We start from the raw sequence: 19,645 nt of genomic DNA, 5'->3' as shown, positions 1-19,645 counted from the left end.
TTGTCAGTCATTGTACTCACCTGTCCCTGATCCCTAATCAAGAGGGTTTCTATGCCAGCTTCACCTGCCTCTTGCTGCTCTCTTGTGTTGGTATGCTTTCATTGATTGCTTAGTATTTGTTACGGCTCATTTTGCTTTACACGCAGTTTGCTTGTGCTTTCTATGAACTTCCCTGCTGCAATATATTTTTTTAAATGAAAAAGTTTAAGTTAAAGTAGCAATGATTGTCACACACACACACTAGGTGTTGGCCAAATTATTCTCTGCATTTGACCCATTACCCCTACCCCCTGGGAGGTGAGGGAAGCAGTGGGTAGCAGCGGTGGCCACTCCCGTTAATCATTTTTGGTGATCATTAAATACTCTTACCTGCACGTTGTCTCCTGTCTCCGCACAACTACCGCTACCATGCCGCAGAGACGTAACAGTTTACTGCAGATCATAAAAACAAATGTTTTTGAAAGCATGTACAGTCCTGTATCTTGAACATTTATTCATACTTAGTATTTCTCTGTGCAAGGCTTGTAAACTGTGAATGAACATAAAACCATAAGCATACCCCAGCGCCTCCAAAACCCTCAAATCTCGACTCCAAACATCCCAGAATAAGCTAATCCGGTTACTTTTAGACCTCCACCCCAGATCACACCTCAATCCAACCCACTTCTCCAAAGTGGGCTGGCTCAGGGTGGAGGACAGAGTAAAACAACTTGCACTGAGCCTAGTCTATAAAATCCGCTACACCTCCTTGATCCCGAAGTACATGTCAAACTACTTCCTTAACGTAAATGACCGCCATAACCACAACACCAGGGGGAGCTCCACAAACCACGTTAAACCCAGATTTCGATCTAACAAAGGTCTTAACTCATTCTCTTTCTATGCCACATCAATGTGGAATGCACTCCCAACAGGTATAAAAGTAAGTGCATCTCTATATTCCTTCAAAACCGCTCTAAAACAACACCTCCAGGCAACTTCAACACTTTACTAATACCCTCCTCCATTCACATCCCATCTCCCCGGATTATAAACAACTCAAATGTACTTCTAATGTATATACTTGTTCTTATGCTATGTGAACTCACTATGTTCTCTGCTGGCTGTACATATCCTACTAAATAAGACCTACACTGTTTCAATGTCCACATTTCTCTGTTGATGCAATTGTTGATGACTGAAGTTCTGATATCAACCAAAGCTCCCCACCCACCCCCCGGATTGTAAATAATGTAAATAATTCAATGTACTTACTATGATGATTAACTTGTGTGATGACTGTATTATGTTGATAGTATATATTTGTACCATGAATTGATTAACGTGGACCCCGACTTAAACAAGTTGAAAAACTTATTGGGGTGTTACCATTTAGTGGTCAATTGTACGGAATATGTACTGTACTGTGCAATCTACTAATAAAAGTATCAATCAATCAAAAAACAGTTTTTGGACAGGTCGTTAAAGTTGAAAGGAAAAAAGTGGTTGGATTGAATATGCTGCTAGGTGATGATAGACATCTCCTCCCTCTCGCGGCTTTCCGAAAGTGTATTTACAACTTTTCCAAAATAGCTGCAGAAAGCTCTCCTCACGTCCTCCGGTTCTTCCTCCACATCAGAGTGAATAAGTGGAAGTCTGCTCAGTTGTGACGCTGCATGAAAATGAACATGTTAGCTCAAGAACTCAAAGCCAAATTCCTTGAAGAAGGATTACCTAAAGCCAGCCGACCTTCTTCTGCTGTACTGCCGGGCTTGTGGTGAGCGACGAGCAGACACTGGCTGTCCTGCAACCCCTGAGAGGAGATGAACATGGAGTGCCAGGACTCGATTTCTTTGATATGATTAGGAATTTCGGGATTAAAAACCACCACCACGCCGCTGCAGTCCTTCATGAGCGCAGGCCAGCACGACTCAAATCTGCGAGAAGAAGAGGGCGGTGAATTGTTAAGTGGACACGTTGTAATGTACTTCTGTCAAGTGACTGGAACAGCATTTAATTGTCTGTCACTATCAATCGCTGGCATAACCAGATGAACAAAGATACATTATTGATAGTCCTAGTAATTAATTTTCTGACCAATACGTAAAACTGTATCAATTATCCTGGCAAATATGATATTTTTCGCCACTTTAATGTGCTGCAGGACATGTTTAGGAATCAGTAATGTAGAGAATTTTGAGTGTATCACAGAGGTCAATCAATCAATCAATGTTTACTTATATAGCCCTCGATCACAAATGTCTCAAAGAGGTGACTGAACACACTTGAAATCTCCGGAACAGTCCCACAGCTCCACTTCGCATGACTTCATGTCACCGCTACCTTCCAGTTGGGATTCAAATTCCAGTATCCTGCAAGCAAATGAGGCAAACAAAACTATTCAAGTGATCATGCAATCTTTTCTCTCCTGATATCAAAAAGCCGCTGCTAGTCTTGAGGATTGCCACAATATACAAAACCCAAAACCAGTGAAGTTGGCATGTTGTGTAAATCATAAATTAAAACAGAGTACGATGATTTGCTTATCCTTTTCAACATATATTCATTTGAATGAACCGCAAAGACAAGATACTTAATGTTGGAACTGAGAAACTTTATTTTTTTTGCAAATATTAGCTCATTTGGAATTTGATGCCTGCAACATATCTAATTTCCCCTTCAGGATCAATGAAGTACTATCTAATCTAATGTTTCAAAAAAGCTGGTAAAAGTGGCAAAAAAAAAAGAGTGAGAAAATTGAGGAATGCTCATCAAAGACTTATTTGGAACATCTCACAGGTGAACAGGCTAATTTGGGAACAGGTGGGAGCCTTGTTTGGCTACAAAAGCAGCTTCCATGAAATGCTCACTCATTCACAAACAAGAACGGGGCGAGGGTCACCACTTTGTCAACAAATGTGTGAGCAAATTGTCAAACAGTTTAAGAACATTTCTCAACGAGCTATTGCAAGGAATTTAGGGATTTCACCATATACAGTCCGTAATATCATCAAAAGGTTCAGAGAATCTGCAGAATAGGCACAAAGGAGGCAAGCAAGGACGACAACCAACGTGACCTTCGATCCTTCAGGCGGTACACACTTAAGTGCAAGTTAAAACTCTACTATGCAAAGCAAACACCATTTATCAACAACACCCAGAAATGCTGCCGGCTTCGCAGGGCCCGAGCTCATCTGAGATGGACTGATGCAAAGTGGAAAAGTGTTTTGTGGTCTGACGAGTCCACATTTCAAATTGTTTTTGGAAACTGTGGATGTTGTGTCCTCCAGACTAAAGAGGAAAAGAACCATCCGGATTGTTATAGGTGCAAAGTGTAAAAGGCAGCATGTGTGATGGTATGGGGGTGTATTAGTGCCCAAAGCATGGGTAACTTACACATCTGTGGAGGCACCATTAATGCTGAAAGGTACATACAGCTTTTGGAGCAATATATGTTGCCATCCCAGCAATGTTATCATGGACGCCCCTGCTTATTTCAGCAATACAATGCCAAGCCACGTGTTCAAACAGCGTGGCTTCATAGTAAAAGAGTGCGGGTATTAGACTGGCCTGCCAGTAGTCCAGACCTGTCTCCCATTGAAAATGTGTGGTGCATTATGAAGCCTAAAATATCACAACAGAGACCCCGGACTCAAGTAAGAATGGGAAATAATTCCACCTGAAAAGTTTCAAAAATGTGTCTCCTCAGTTCCCAAACGTTTACTGAGTGTGGTTAAAAGGAAAGGCCATGTAACTCAGTGGTAAAATGCCCCTGTGACAACTTTTTTGCAACATGTTACTGCCATTAAATTGTAAGTTCATGATTATTTGCAAAAATTATCAAGTTTCTCAGTGTGAACATTAAATATATTGTCTTTGCAGTCTATTCAATTGAATACACGTTGAAAAGGATTTGCAAATCATTGTATTCTGTTTTTTTTTTTTTTTTTTTTTTACCATTTACGCAACGTGCCAACTTCCCTGGTTTTGTAACATAAGTACCTGACTGCTTGAGTGGGTCTGTATTCACCTCCCACATTTTCCGTTGCATCTGAGAGGAAGTTTGCGAGGACACTTTTCCCACTCTGAAACAGACAGAGGAGGCATGTTCAACAAATTCTGAAAAAGATGTATTCCTCGCCATGGCTTATTTTTACAGTCGACTATCCATCCATCCATCTTCAACCGCTTATCCGGAATGGGACCCCCAGACTTCGCTCTCTAGAGCAACATTAGCAACTTCCTCCTGGGGAATCCCGAAGCGTTCCCAAGCCAGAGAGGAGATGTAATCCTCCTCATCTGGTCCTTGGCCTGCCCCGGGGTCTCTTCCGAGTGGACCCCCCTAGGGAGACGCTGGTGAGGCATCCGCATGAGATGCCCGAACCACCTAAGCTGGCTCCTTTCCAAGCGAAGGAGAAACGGCTCTACTCCGAGTCTCTCTCGGGTGAGTGAACTTCTCACCCTATCTCCAAAAGAGATGCCAGCCACCCTTTTGAGCAAAATAATTTTGCCCCCTTGTATCCGCCATCTTATTCTTTCGGTCATGACCCACACTTCATGACCATAGGTGAGAGTAGGAATGTAGATAGCTCGATAGACCGAAAGCTTTACCTTCTGGCTCAGCTCTCATTTCGTCACAACAGTGCAGCAGAGAGACTGCGATACAGCCCCAGCTGCTCCCATTCTCTGGCTGATTTCCTTCTCCATCTTTCCCTCACTCGTGATCAAGACCCCGAGATACTTCAACTCCTCCACCTGGGACAGAGTCTCGTTCTCTACCTGAACTGTACAAACCATCGGTGTCCTGCTGAGAAACATGGCCTCACATTTGGAGATGCTGATCCTCATTGAACACTCGGCTGCGAACGATCCAGTCAGAGCTGAAGGTCACAAACCGATGGTGCCATCAGGACCACATCATCTGCAAACAGCAGTGACACAATTTTTAGCCCCCCCGAGACGTATACCCTCTCCGCCATGGCTACGACTCTTCCTAGAAATCCTGTCCATGAAAAACACAAACTGGATAGGTGACAGAGCGCAGCCCTGGCGGCAACGATCCCCCACTGAAAACGGATCCGACCTACATCCAAGCGCCCGGACACAACTCTTGCTTTGGTTGTACAGAGATTGGATGGCCCTCAGCAGGGTCCCCCTCTCCCCGCACTCCCTCAGCATCTCCCACAGGATCTCCCGGTCGTACGCTTTCTCCAAATCCACAAAGTTCATGTAGACTGGATAGGCATACTCCCAGGCCTTCTCCAGGATTCCCGCAAGAGTCAAGAGCTGGTCAGTTGTTCCACGACCAGGACGGAATCCACACAGTCGACTAGCAGCAGTCTCCCGCAAGAGTCAAGAGCTGGTCAGTTGTTCCACGACCAGGACGGAATCCACACAGTCAACTAGCAGCAGTCTCCCGCAAGAGTCAAGAGCTGGTCAGTCGTTACACGACCAGGACGGAATCCACACAGTCGACTAGCAGCAGTCTCCCGCAAGAGTCAAGAGCTGGTCAGTTGTTCCACGACCAGGACGGAATCCACACAGTCGACTAGCAGCAGTCTCCCGCAAGAGTCAAGAGCTGGTCAGTTGTTCCACGACCAGATTGGAATCCACACAGTCAACTAGCAGCAGTCTCCCGCAAGAGTCAAGAGCTGGTCAGTCGTTCCACGACCAGGACCGAATCCACACAGTCGACTAGCAGCAGTCTCCCGCAAGAGTCAAGAGCTGGTCAGTCGTTACACGACCAGGACGGAATCCACACAGTCGACTAGCAGCAGTCTCCCGCAAGAGTCAAGAGCTGGTCAGTCGTTACACGACCAGGACGGAATCCACACAGTCGACTAGCAGCAGTCTCCCGCAAGAGTCAAGAGCTGGTCAGTTGTTCCACGACCAGGACGGAATCCACACAGTCGACTAGCAGCAGTCTCCCGCAAGAGTCAAGAGCTGGTCAGTCGTTACACGACCAGGACGGAATCCACACAGTCGACTAGCAGCAGTCTCCCGCAAGAGTCAAGAGCTGGTCAGTTGTTCCACGACCAGATTGGAATCCACACAGTCAACTAGCAGCAGTCTCCCGCAAGAGTCAAGAGCTGGTCAGTCGTTCCACGACCAGGACCGAATCCACACAGTCGACTAGCAGCAGTCTAATTGTTTTTGTTGTATTGATTGGTTGAAACTTGTATTAGTAGATTGCACAGTACAGTACATATTCCGTACAATTAACCACAAATGTTTTAAGTCGGGGTCCACCTTCATCAATTCATGGTTTACTTCTTGGTGGTCTTGGTGAAGAAGGAGCTGAGCTGGAAGGCAAAGCTCTCAATATATCGGTCGATCTACGTTCCCATCCTCACCTATGGTCATGAGCTTTGGGTCATGACCGAAAGGGCAAGTTCACGGGTACAAGCGGCCGTAATGAGTTTCCTCCGCCGTGTGGCGGGGTTCTCCCTTAGAGATAGGGTGAGAAGCTCTGCCATCCGGGAGGAGCTCAAAATAAAGCCGCGGCTCCTCTACATGGAGAGGAGCCAGATGAGGTGGTTCGGGCATGTGGTCAGGATGTCACCCGAACGCCTCCCTAGGGAGGTGTTTAGGGCACGTCCAACCGGTAGGAGGCCACGGGGAAGACCCAGGACAAGTTGGGAAGTTGGGACGTTTGGGACTTTGTGGAGTGGTCTCAGGCGAACCATCTGGTCCTTAATGTGGACAAGACCAAGGAGCTGGTCATCGACTTCAGGAAGAGTATGACCCTGGTGGAGCCCATCAGAATCCAGGTCCAGGAGGTGGCAGTAGTGGGGCAGTATAAGTACCGGGGAGTTCATTTGAACAGCAGACTGGACTGGAAGGACAACTGCAATGCTGTATACAAGAAGGGCATGAGCAGACTCTTTTGCCTGAGGAAGCTTAAGTCCTTTAATGTGTGCAGGAAGCTGTTGGAGATCTTTTATCAGTCTGTTGTGGCCAGTGCCCCGCACTTCGCAGTGGTTTGTTGGGGGAGCAGCACCAGCAAAAGGGACTCAAACCGGATTGATAAACTGATCCGGAAAGCCGGCCAAACTATTGGCTCGCAGTTGGAGGCGTTTGTGTCAGTGAGGGAGAGGAGGACACTGGACAAACTGCTGGCCATCATGGACAATCCTGCCCACCCACTCCACCAGACAATTGAGGGACAGCGGAGTTCATAGTCCAACAGGCTCCTTCAGCTTCCTTCCCGCACTGCGCAATTCAAGAACTCCTTCATTCCATCCAGGTGTATAATCACTCCCCATACAGCAATGGATAATATCTGTCCATTACCTGACACCCTCTATGTCAGCTACTTCTCTTTGTTTTTTTAATGTCTATATTCTATTTTCCGCTGGATTTACTCTCTACTTTATGCTGGGCCTGCCACATATACTGTAATATTGTACATCTTAATTAAATAAATGATAAATGGGTTGTACTTGTATAGCGCTTTTCTACCTTCAAGGTACTCAAAGCGCTTTGACACTACTTCCACATTTACCCATTCACACACTGATGGAGGGAGCTGCCATGCAAGGCGCCAACCAGCACCCATCAGGAGCAAGGGTGAAGTGTCTTGCTCAGGACACAACGGACGTGACGAGGTTGGTACTAGGTGGGATTTGAACCAGGGACCCTCGGGTTGCGCACGGCCACTCTACCACTGCGCCACACCGTCCCAGATATATTATGTCTATAACATATATAGAATATATACCCAATTGGTACATATTGTATATATGTTATAGACATAATATATCTGTATACATAATATACTGTACACATTTTAGGGACGGCGTGGCGCAGTGGGAGAGTGGCCGTGCGCAACCCGAGGGGCCCTGGTTCAAATCCCACCTAGTACCAACCTCGTCACGTCCGTTGTGTCCTGAGCAAGACACTTCACCCTTGCTCCTGATGGGTGCTGGTTGGCGCCTTGCATGGCAGCTCCCTCCATCAGTGTGTGAATGTGTGTGTGAATGGGTAAATGTGGAAGTAGTGTCAAAGCGCTTTGAGTACCTTGAAGGTAGAAAAGCGCTATACAAGTACAACCCATTTATTTATTTATTTATAAATATTATATATATTCGCAGATATGTTATATTTTATATTGCTATATCTAGTCTATTTATACCTGCATTGTCATTTCCATCCTTACACTCCCCATCATTGTAACTGAGCTACTGTGTTGAACAATTTCCCTTGTGGATCATTAAAGTTTGTCTAAGTCTAAGACTATGTATACCCGACTGGCCTGGGAATGCCTTGGGATCCCCCGGAAAGAGCTCGACAAAGTGGCTGTGGAGAGGAAAGTCTGGGCTTCCCTGCTTAGGCTGCTGCCCCCGCGACCCGACCTCGGATAAGCGGAAGATGTATGGATGGATGAGTCTTGCAATGAAGTAATCAACCGTTCTAAGTAAACTCTGGCCTTATACACAAAACAATTGTGTGAAAATGTGTTTATTTGCTTACCTCGTTTGGACCAATTAGAAGTATTTTAGCTTTTATCATTTCATCAGCGGGGTCGGAGAAGCTTTAGCGAAGCAGCTAACTTTGACTGACTGCGCGACGAGAACAAGGTAACTCGAAGAATGGTTGGTTTCAAGCATTAAATATATATATACCTCTAAGTTTGTTATAGAACACTTCGGAGGCGTTAATGTTATAAAGAATGAGCATATATTGTGCTAGTATATAGCATGTTAGCCGAGCTGGTAACGCCACACTTCCGCGTCGTTTCCATGGCGTCAGCCAATGACTGCTTTTAGGCGGGAAGTCCCGCCCACTTCTTCTCCCAGCAACGAATAGAAAGCGAGTAAACTGCTGTGACGTCACCAAAATGCTCCCTCACTGGCCAATCATTTTCAAATCAGAGTTGAGAAGCGGACGAGCGTTTGGAGTGTTGGCCATCCCAAACAAAGCAGTAAGTCAATGTTATAAACATCAATATACTTATACGAATTTCATTGTCCAGCACACTTTCTTCACTAGATGTCCAAGCTGCTTTATTGTTTGAGTAAAAGGACACACATAAACGTCACAACGCGGTGTCTGTATTGCGCTTCCGTGTCGACACTTGACGACACCATGACGAGGCTAAAAAAAACCAACATTCATGAAACATTTCAACTGTATAGAAGGCTAAAAAAAAAAACTAAAAACATTCATGAAACATTTCAACTGCATACAACGCTAAAATAATCAAATAGCATTCACTAAAAATTTCAACTGCATACAAGGCTAAAATAATCAAATAGCATTCATTAAACATTTCAACTGCATACAAGGCTAAAAAAAATCAAATAGCATTCATCAAAAAATTTGAACTGTCTTAACCGTATGTTGTTGTTTATACTGCACCGATGACAGGTGCTATGTGTCCGGAGGATGAGCAGACGAGTCCCCCCGGTGACCCCAGCCCAAGCAGGTTCGGTGTGACACTGACCTGCGGGGACCCTGACAACCCTCATGGACCGACAAAGAAGATCTGGACTAGCACCGGTCTTAACAGGACCCCGGAGGTGGAAATCCACTGGTGAGTTCCAAATGCAAAGCATAATACTTCCATTTTTGACCCGTTTGTGTCACTTTTCAAAGTCCATGCAGTCCATTCAGTGCGCAGAGTCCATGTATTCTTGGGGACAACAACAAAGGATTTGGGTCTTTTGTGAAGCGATTGACGGATGCTGAAGCCGAGATCGTCTGTGCAGCCGCACAGCTTGTGTCTTTAAAAGATATACTAAAAGTATGTTTATCACATCCTGTGAGCAAGTATTCTCCAAACTTAATCATCCTCTCTTCTTTAGGATGCAAAGTCAAGCACAGTCAACAAACAGCGAGTTGCCAGGCAGAGAGGAATCCTGCTGCAGAAGATGGAGGACTTTCGGCAAATAAACAAAGCCGTGCGGCAAAGACTGAACCAGCTCCTGGATGAGGAGGTCAGTCATCAATTCAAGCTTACACAGCGCCGTGTGCAGCTTGATTGTAAAGTTAACGAGCACGTTTGTGTACGTTTTATCATTATTTCCGTTTAAACAGATGGACCGGATTGACGCAGGCACCAAGATTGACGCTTTGCTGAATAAGATCTTACAAGCTGAGCGTGAAATTGAGGTGTGTTTCATGAATACACGTTTATATTTCCATCCATTTCCTACTGCTTGTCCCTTTTTGGGTGGCGGGGGGTGTTGGAGCCTATTTATAACATATCATTTAAATAAATGGGTTGTACTTGTATAGCGCTTTTCTACCTTCAAGGTACTCAAAGCGCTTTGACACTAATTTAATTTACATATTATTATTGTACAAAACCCAAAATCAGTGAAGTTGGCACATTGTGTAAATCAGGGGTCACCAAGGCGGTGGCCGCAAGAACCAGATGAGTCGCCCGCTGGCCTGTCCTAAAAATAGCTCAAATAGCAGCACTTACCAGTGAGCTGCCTCTATTTTTTAAATTGTATTTATTTACTAGCAAGCTGGTCTCGCTTTGCTCGACATTTTTAATTCTAAGAGAGATAAAACTCAAATAGAATTTGAAAATCCAAGAAAATATTTTAAAAACTTGGTCTTCACTTGTTTAAATAAATTATTTTATTTTTTTTTACTTAGCTTCTTATAACTTTCAGAAAGACAATTTTAGAGAAAAAATACAACCTAAAAATGATTTTAGGATTTTTAAACACATATACCTTTTAAATTCCTTCCGCTTATTTCCTGACAATTTAAATCAATGTTCAAGTAAATTATTTTTTTTATTGTAAATAATAATAAATACATTTTAATTTAATTCTTCATTTTAGCTTCTGTTTTTTCGATGAATAATATTTGTGAAATATTTCTTCAAACTTATTATGATTCAAATTCTAAATAATTATTCTGGCAAATCTAGAAAATCTGTAGAATCAAATTTAAATCTTATTTCAAAGTCTTTAGAATTTTAAAAACATTTTTGTGCTGGAAAACCTAGAAGAAATAATGATTTGTCCATGTTAGAAAAATAGCCTGGTCCAATTTGTTTTACATTATAACAACGTGCAGATTGGATTTTAACCTATTTAAAACATGTCATCAAAATTCTAAAATTACTCTTAATCAGGAAAATTGAGTAATGATGTTCCAAAAATTATTTTTAAAATTTTTTCAAAATGATTCGAATTAGCTAGTTTTTGTCTTCATTTTTTTCGGTTGAATTTTGAATTTTAAAGAGTCAAAATTGAAGAAAAACTATTTTTCAAAATTTATTTTTAATTTTTTTTCGTGTTTTCTCCTTTTTTAAACCTTTCAATTATGTGTTTTTTTTCATCAGTTATTTTCCACAAAAAACCTTCCGTAAAAGGAAAAAAAATGTATGACGGACAGAAATACCCATTTTTTTATGTACATAGATTTATTTATTAAAGGTAAATTGAGCAAATTGGCTATTTCTGGCAATTTATTTAAGTGTGTATCAAACTGGTAGCCCTTCACATTATTCAGTACCCAAGAAGTAGCTCTTGGTTTGAAAAAGGTTGGTGACCCCTTGTGTAAATGGTAAATAAAAACAGAATACAATGATTTGCAAATCCTTTTCAAATTATATGCAATTGAATAGACTGCATAGACAAGATACTTCATGTTCACACTGAGAAACGTAATTGTTTGTGCAAATAATCATTAACTTAGAGTTTAATGGCAGTAAAAGTTGGCACATTGGCATTTTTACCACTGAGTTAGTTATATGGCCTTTCCTTTTGACAACAAGTTTGGGAACTGAGGAGACACATATTTGAATGTGATTAACGTGGACCCCGACTTCAACAAGTTGAAAAACTTATTCTGGTGTTACCATTTAGTGCTCAATTGTACGGAATATGTACTGTACTGTGCAATCTACTAATAAAAGTATCAATCAATCAATCTATCAAAGCTTTTCGAGTGGAATTATTTCGCATTCTTGCTTGATGTACAGCTTAAGTTGTTCAACAGTCCGGGGTCTCCGTTGCACCACACATTTTCAATGGGAGACAGGTCTGGACTAAAGGCAGGCCAGTTTAGTACCCGCACTCTTTTACTACTACTATTGTCTTGCTGAAATAAGCAGGGGCGTCCATGATAACGTTGTTTGGATGACAACATATATTGCTCCAAAAGCTGTAGGTACCTTTCAGCATTAATGGTGCCTTCACAGATGTGTAAGTTATCCATGCCTTGGGCACTAATACACCCCCATACCATTACACATGCTGCCTTTTACACTTTCACACTAGAACAATCCGGATGGTTCTTTTCTTCTTTGTTCCGGAGGACACGACGTCCACAGTTTCCAAAAACAATTTGAAATGTGGACTCGTCAGACCACAGAACACTTTTCCACGTTGCATCAGTCCATCTTAGATGAGCATGGGCCCAGGGAAGCCGGCGGCGTTTCTGGGTGTTGTTGATAAATGACGTTGGCTTTGCATAGTAGAGTTTTAACTTGCACTTACGTATGTACCGCTTGAGGGATCGAAGGTCACGTTGGTTGTCGTCCTTGCCGCCTATGTGCCTATTCTGCAGATTCTCTGAACCTTTTGATGATATTACGGACCCTAGATGATGAAATCCGTAAATTCCTTGCAATAGCTCGTTGAAAAATGTTCTCAAACTGTTTGACAATTTGCTCACACATTTGTTGACAATGTGTTGACCCTCGCCCCATCCAATTAAAGTTAAAGTTAAAGTACCAATGATTGTCACACACACTCTTGGTGTGGCGAAATTAGTCTCTGCATTTGACCCATCACCCTTAGCCTGTTCACCTGTGTGATGTTCAAAATAAGCTTTTGATGAGCATTCCTCAACTTTCTCACTCTTTTTTGCCACTTGTGCCAGCTTTTTTGAAGCATGTTGCAGGCCTCAAATTCCAAATAGGCTAATATTTGCAAAAAAAAATAACAAAAGTTTTCCAGGGTGAACATGAAATATCTCATCTTTGCAGTCTATTCAATTGAATATAAGTTAAAAAGTATTTGCAAATATTTGTACTCACTTAATTATTTCCATTTACCCAAAGTGCCAACTTCACTGCTTTTGGGTTTTATAGAAAGTCATTTAATCATTTTCCCAAACTCTTAACAGGACACAATATGTAAAAAAAATTCCCATGCATCTTCTCTATACTAAAAGTATCTAAATAAAACCACAATGCATTTTCAAGACTAATTGTAGATTCCTACAAAAAAAGTAAATAGTCCCCTTTTGGCTGAATAAACATAAAGCACCTTCCATAAAATGTAAATTAACTTAAACATCATTTAAGTTAATTGCTCAGTTTTTCATCTGAGCAAGGCATATACAATTGTTTGTGATCTTCTTCGTGGGGTTAGTTTTGGGAGGGCCCTTTATTTTTACCAGTGCACAAAGCAAGATATTAGATGAGTCTGGTGTGCAATAACCCGTAACATCAGCTGCTCTGATACAATGAACACAAAGTCACACAAACAACGTAGAACATTTTTCCACAACAGTGGGTGGGCTATTATAGCTGCAAATAAACTCTGTATTTTCTTTCATTTTCACCTCCTTAAGCTGTGTATTATTTGGTCCATGTTGTGCATAATGTCAGTGTGTTTTTCCCTTTGATCTGTTTTTCAAGATTCTTAAAGGTGACTTGGTTGTAGCAGAAAAAAGAGCAGAGGAGCTCATGTGTCTGCAGCAACAAGAGCAGGTGATGAGTGCAAGTTAGCACATTTCAGAACAGTCACCTTGGGTATAGTTTAGAGTAGTCAGTGTATAGCTTGTATCACAATATAGCTGGACTACCAAATGAAAATGAGTCAACAAACCGTCATTATCGTCTAACCCTAACACGGTATTAGCCGTAAAAGTTAACTCCAGCAAGAGATAAACTGGCTTTTACAACAACACAAAACGCAATTGAGTTTGTAATGCACAACACTGCGATAGGACCCCAACCTAGAGGGACTGAAAAAACCTGAACAATCATATCACAGTATCTGTGAAGTAGTATTTTATGTTTTGTTTGTACACAGCTGAGCTAGCTTGAGATCATATTCAATAATGACACTCATGACCAGGTCCATATATACCAGGGGTAGGGAACCTATGGCCCTAGAGCCAGATGTGGCTCTTTTGATGACTGCATCTGGCTCTTGGATAAATCTGAGCTGACACTGCTTAACACGATAAGTAATGAGTAATTCCACTTGTAATCAAAATGTTAAAAATAACGTTCAAAATATTAAACATGCTCATGCATTTGAATCCATCCATCCTTTTTTCTACTGCACTTGTTCAAGAAATTGCATGATTTATTTATTATTGTTTTTTTTTAGGGCTTGCCCTCCTGGGGGTTCTTCAGACCACCAAGCACAGACATGAAAGCCTTTTTCAGGGTTACGATATTTTTTTATTTTTCAATAAGTCTCTCAGTTGCTTTCCAGCAATTTTCTTTTTCTCTTTTGTTCTCGCTCGTGCTCTGGCTCCAGCTCCAGCTCCAACCCTGTCCCTCCTCCCGGCTGCTGCTTATAACAGAGCGACAGAGTCTCACCTTAAAACTCATCTGTATACTCTAGCCTTTAAATAGACCTCCTTTTTAGACCAGTTGATCTGCCGCTTCTTTTCTTTCTCCTATGTCCCCCCCTCCCTTGTGGAGGGGGTCCGGTCCGATGACCATGGATGAAGTACTGGCTGTCCAGAGTCGAGACCCAGGATGGACCGCTCGTCGGGACCCAGGATGGACCGCTCGCCTGTATCGGTTGGGGACATCTCTACGCTGCTGATCCGCCTCCGCTTGAGATGGTTTCCTGTGGACGGGACTCTCGCTTGTGTCTTGGATCCGCTTGAACTGAACTCTCGCGGCTGTGTTGGAGCCACTATGGATTGAACTTTCACAGTATCATGTTAGACCCGCTCGACATCCATTGCTTTCGGTCCCCTAGAGGGGGGGGGGGGGGGGGGTTGCCCACTTCTGAGGTCCTCTCCAAGGTTTCTCATAGTCATTGTTGTCACTGGCGTCCCACTGGATGTGAATTCTCCCTGCCCACTGGGTGTGAGTTTTCCTTGCCCTTTTGTGGGTTCTTCCGAGGATGTTGTAGTCGTAATGATTTGTGCAGTCCTTTGAGACATTTGTGATTTGGGGCTATATAAATAAACATTGATTGATTGATTGACAAGTGATTAGATAACAAGGCCCAAGTGTGCCATGTACGCACCTGTCGCTGATTTCGAGACCGGTCCTGGCACACCCCGCTTTGCTGCAGGCCCGCAGGCCACGCCCCTCCACAGTTAGCTTCAGAATATCAACGTTATTACAAAGAATACGAGACCTATTATACCCTAGTAATGGTGGTCTTACTTAAAAATGCACGTGTTTAGTTGTGTTGTGTGATGAAAAAAAAATGATATGGCTCTTAAATACATTTTAAAATATTTGGATTCTTGGCTCTCTCAGCCAAAAAAGGTTCCCAACCCCTGATATATACTGTAGTGACTCACTACACAAACACTTCTTCATCTGATCCAGCTGTAAGGAACTTTTTTGAAACCATTATTTTGTTAGCGCCATCAGACCAGATATTACGTACATCGCTGTGATTGTGAAGGCTGCAAGTGTGCTTTTGCTCGGAGTTTGGCAAGTAAGGAGACAACTTGAGGCTCTTGAGAAAAAAAAAAACAAGTCGCGTCTGCTGTCTTGTTTGTACATTTATTGTCCATTAATAATGTTGTTCACAATAACAGCAGCAAATAAGATGTGTTGTGGGTGTATGTGTTGTTCTTTAGCTTCAAAGTTTAGTCGCTGTTTTGAGTGGCCGTCACCTCATTGCTTATTTCAGGACAGGAATGATTGAGCGTCTTTTCCCAAACAAACAAACCTTCTCACAATGGCAGCATTTCAGTCACATTTATGTGCCCTGATTTTGTGGCTTTAACAGCGGCTTCCATTTTATTGGCCAAACCTGTCATTTCATTATCCATGCGTTTGTTACGTCTCGTCTCGATTACTGTAACGTATTATTTTCGGGTCTACCCATGTCTAGCATTAAAAGATTACAGTTGGTACAAAATGCAGCTGCTAGACTTTTGACAAGAACAAGAAAGTTTGGTCATATTACGCCTGTACTGTATATACCTTTATATACATATATACATACATATATACCTGTACTGGCTCACCTGCACTGGCTTCCTGTGCACTTAAGATGTGACTTTAAGGTTTTACTACTTACGTATAAAATACTACACGGTCTAGCTCCATCCTATCTTGCCGATTGTATTGTACCATATGTCCCGGCAAGAAATCTGCGTTCAAAAGACTCCGGCTTATTAGTGATTCCTAAAGCCCCAAAAAAGTCTGCGGGCTATAGAGCGTTTTCCGTTCGGGCGCCAGTACTCTGGAATGCCCTCCCGGTAACAGTTCGAGATGTCACCTCAGTAGAAGCATTTAAGTCTCACCTTAAAACTTTTCTTTTTCTTCTCCGTCCCCCCCTCCCTTGTGGAGGGGGTCCGGTCCGATGACCATGGATGAAGTACAGGCTGTCCAGAGTCGGGACCCAGGATGGACCGCTCGTCGGGACCCAGGATGGACCGCTCGCCTGTGTATCGGTTGGGGACATCTCTACGATGCTAAACCGACCCCGCTTGGGATGGTTTCCTGTGGACGGGACTCTCGCTGCTGTCTTGGATCCGCTTTGAATTGAACTCTCGCGGCTGTGTTGGAGCCACTATGGATTGAACTTTCACGGTATCATGTTAGACCCGCTCGACATCCATTGCTTTCGGTCCCCTAGACGGGGGGTGGTTGCCCACATTTGAGGTCCTCTCCAAGGTTCTCATAGTTATCATTGTCACTGGCGTCCCACTGGGTGTGAGTTCTCCTTGCCCTTATGTGGGTTCTTCCGAGGATGTCGTAGTCGTAGTGGTTTGTACAGTCCTTTGAGACATTTATGATTTAGGGATATATAAATAAACATTGATTGATTGATTTTGTCCGTGGTTACATTAATGCGGAAATCAACTTCACTTTTTGTTGTGTTTAGTGATTATTGATTAGGCCTATTAATGCTTTGTCAAATAAAAAGTAGTAACCATGGTGAGATCCCAAACTTTCAAGAGACATGCTCTTATTTTTCCCTCACTCATCCGTTTTACTGTTACAAGCTCAAGAATTTGAGGTGGTTTTAGACTATAACATTTAGTGAAGCCAATGTTAAGATTGAGAGTAGCCCTAAAGCGTCCTCTATCTCTGGCTTTTGCACTCACCATGCCGACCACACAAATGCCTTACCCCGAATTTCCACTGGATGCAAAACGGCCGGGGACCGACATGCACGCGCCCGTGGACTCTTTCCGTTTTTGTTCAAGACAATGTGTCCGTTTCCACTGCCGTGGAACGTCACCGACCGCCTTTGCCGTTCCGCATTCCAGCGCTTGATATACACAGAGTTTTTATTTCTGACCGACTGTGCAAAAAATCCCTTTAATTTGCCTAAAATCTGCTGGTGTTAAACAGGAAGTTATGTACTTAAACAAAACAAAGTATCCGGTTTACTTTCAAAATAAATCACTCCTTCTTCATGGCAGGATGTATTTTACACTTTAACCCTAGAACAATCCGGATGGTTCTTTTCCTCTTTGGTCCGGAGGACACGACATCCACACTTTCCAAAAACAATTTGAAATGCGGACTCGTCAGACCACAGAAGACTTTTCCACTTTGCATCAGTCCATCTTAGATGAGCTCGGGTCCAGAGAAGGTGGCGGCGTTTCTGGGTGTTGTTGATAAATGGCTTTGGCTTTGCACAGTAGAGTTTTAACTTGCACTTACAGATGCAGAATCTGGGTATTATCTCCGACCCAACTCTCTCCTTTGAGTCACACATTAAAAGCGTTACTAAAACGGCCTTCTTTCATCTCCGTAATATCGCTAAAATTTGCTCCATTCTGTCCACTAAAGACGCTGAGATCATTATCCATGCGTTTGTTACGTCTCGCCTCGACTACTGTAACGTATTATTTTCGGGTCTCCCCATGTCTAGCATTAAAAGATTACAGTTGGTACAAAATGCGGCTGCTAGACTTTTGACAAGAACAAGAAAGTTTGATCACATTACGCCTGTACTGTATATACCTTTATATACATATATACATACATATATACCTATACTGTATATACCTTTATATACATATATACATACATATATACCTATACTGTATATACCTTTATATACATATATATCTACATATATACCTATACTGTATATACCTTTATATACATATATATCTACATATATACCTATACTGTATATACCTTTATATACATATATACATACATATATACCTATACTGTATATACCTTTATATACATATATACATACATATATACCTATACTGGCTCACCTGCACTGGCTTCCTGTGCACTTAAGATGTGACTTTAAGGTTTTACTACTTACGTATAAAATACTACACGGTCTAGCTCCATCCTATCTTGCCGATTGTATTGTACCATATGTCCCGGCAAAAAATCTGCGTTCAAAGGACTGCGGCTTATTAGTGATTCCCAAAGCCTAAAAAAAGTCTGCGGGCTATAGAGCTTTTTCATTTCGGGCTCCAGTACTCTGGAATGCCCTCCCGGTAACAGTTCGAGATGCCACCTCAGTAGAAGCATTTAAGTCTCACCTTAAAACTCATTTGTATACTCTAGCCTTTAAATAGACTTCTTTTTAGACCAGTTGATCTGCCGCTTCTTTTCTTTTTCTTCTATGTCCCACTCTCCCTTGTGGAGGGGGTCCGGTCCGATCCGGTGGCCATGTACTGCTTGCCTGTGTATCGGCTGGGGACATCTCTGCGCTGCTGATCCGCCTCCGCTTGGGATGGTTTCCTGCTGGCTCCGCTGTGAATGGGACTCTCGCTGCTGTGTTGGATCCGCTTTGGACTGGACTCTCGCGACTGTGTTGGATCCATTATGGATTGAACTTTCACAGTATCATGTTAGACCCGCTCGACATCCATTGCTTTCCTCCTCTCCAAGGTTCTCATAGTCATTATTGTCACCGATGTCCCACTGGGTGTGAGTTTTCCTTGCCCTTATGTGGGCCTACCGAGGATGTCGTAGTGGTTTGTGCAGCCCTTTGAGACACTAGTGATTTAGGGCTATATAAGTAAACATTGATTGATTGATTGATTGATGTAGGGACGGACAGTATAGTTAACAGCTGTGGTTTTCTGAAGTGTTCCTGAGCCTATGTGATGATATCCTTTACTCACTGATGTTGATTTTTAAGGTCACGGGCATTCAATGTTACGTGCAGTGATTTCTCCAGATTCTCTGAACCTTTTGATGACATTACGGAGCGTGGATGGTGAAATCCCTAAATTCCTTGCGATCGCTGCTTGAGAAATGTTGTTCTTAAATTTGCTCAGGCATTTGTTGACAAAAGTGGTGACCCTCGCCCCGTCCTTGTTTGTGAATGAGTGAGCATTTGATGGAAGCTGCTTTTATACCCAATCATGGCACTTACCTGTTCCCAATTAGCCTGTTCACCTGTGGGATGTTCCAAATAATAATAATAATAATAATAATAATAATAATAATGGATTACATTTATATCGCGCTTTTCTATTGTTAGATACTCAAAGCGCTCACAGAGAAGTGGGAACCCATCATATATTCACACCTGGTGGTGGTAAG

At 42.7% G+C, this 19,645-nt stretch overlaps 2 protein-coding genes across 10 annotated transcripts in view; one reads left to right on the top strand and one right to left on the bottom strand.

Moving 5' to 3' along the window:
* ift22 (intraflagellar transport 22 homolog (Chlamydomonas)) overlaps window positions 1-8,752 on the bottom strand; it is a 9,086-nt gene extending 334 nt beyond the window's left edge. Inside the window, exons 1-6 of one of the 3 annotated variants that reach the window (XR_009809684.1) lie at window positions 8,452-8,750; window positions 3,982-4,064; window positions 2,265-2,351; window positions 1,714-1,916; window positions 1,445-1,651; window positions 1-559 (exon numbers count right to left, since the gene is read on the bottom strand). The exon at window positions 1-559 is cut by the window's left edge and continues 334 nt beyond it. Coding sequence is in view for 2 of the 3 variants with exons in the window: in XM_061921016.1 (XP_061777000.1) it covers window positions 1,503-1,651; window positions 1,714-1,916; window positions 2,265-2,351; window positions 3,982-4,064; window positions 8,452-8,490 (561 nt within the window). In the remaining variant the exon portion in view is untranslated. Of the gene's footprint in view, window positions 1,652-1,713; window positions 1,917-2,264; window positions 2,352-3,981; window positions 4,065-8,451 lie in introns of all 3 variants that reach the window. The other 2 variants (XM_061921017.1, XM_061921016.1) reach the window with 2 other exon arrangements.
* LOC133568838 (outer dense fiber protein 2-like) overlaps window positions 1-19,645 on the top strand; it is an 86,404-nt gene that overhangs the window by 44,459 nt on the left and 22,300 nt on the right. For 4 of the 7 annotated variants that reach the window (XM_061921010.1, XM_061921012.1, XM_061921008.1 and 1 more), the window contains exons 1-6: window positions 8,774-8,902; window positions 9,349-9,514; window positions 9,577-9,724; window positions 9,786-9,917; window positions 10,018-10,092; window positions 13,592-13,663. In XM_061921010.1, the coding sequence (XP_061776994.1) occupies window positions 9,354-9,514; window positions 9,577-9,724; window positions 9,786-9,917; window positions 10,018-10,092; window positions 13,592-13,663 (588 nt within the window). In that variant the 5' untranslated portion in view covers window positions 8,774-8,902; window positions 9,349-9,353. Of the gene's footprint in view, window positions 1-8,773; window positions 8,903-9,348; window positions 9,515-9,576; window positions 9,725-9,785; window positions 9,918-10,017; window positions 10,093-13,591; window positions 13,664-19,645 lie in introns of those variants that run through there. The other 3 variants (XM_061921011.1, XM_061921009.1, XM_061921014.1) reach the window with 3 other exon arrangements.

This window comes from Nerophis ophidion, linkage group LG14 (genome assembly GCF_033978795.1).
Source record: "Nerophis ophidion isolate RoL-2023_Sa linkage group LG14, RoL_Noph_v1.0, whole genome shotgun sequence".
NCBI lineage: Eukaryota > Metazoa > Chordata > Actinopteri > Syngnathiformes > Syngnathidae > Nerophis > Nerophis ophidion.
Note: the sequence above shows the minus strand (reverse complement) of the source record. Positions and strands in the feature narration are given on the sequence as shown.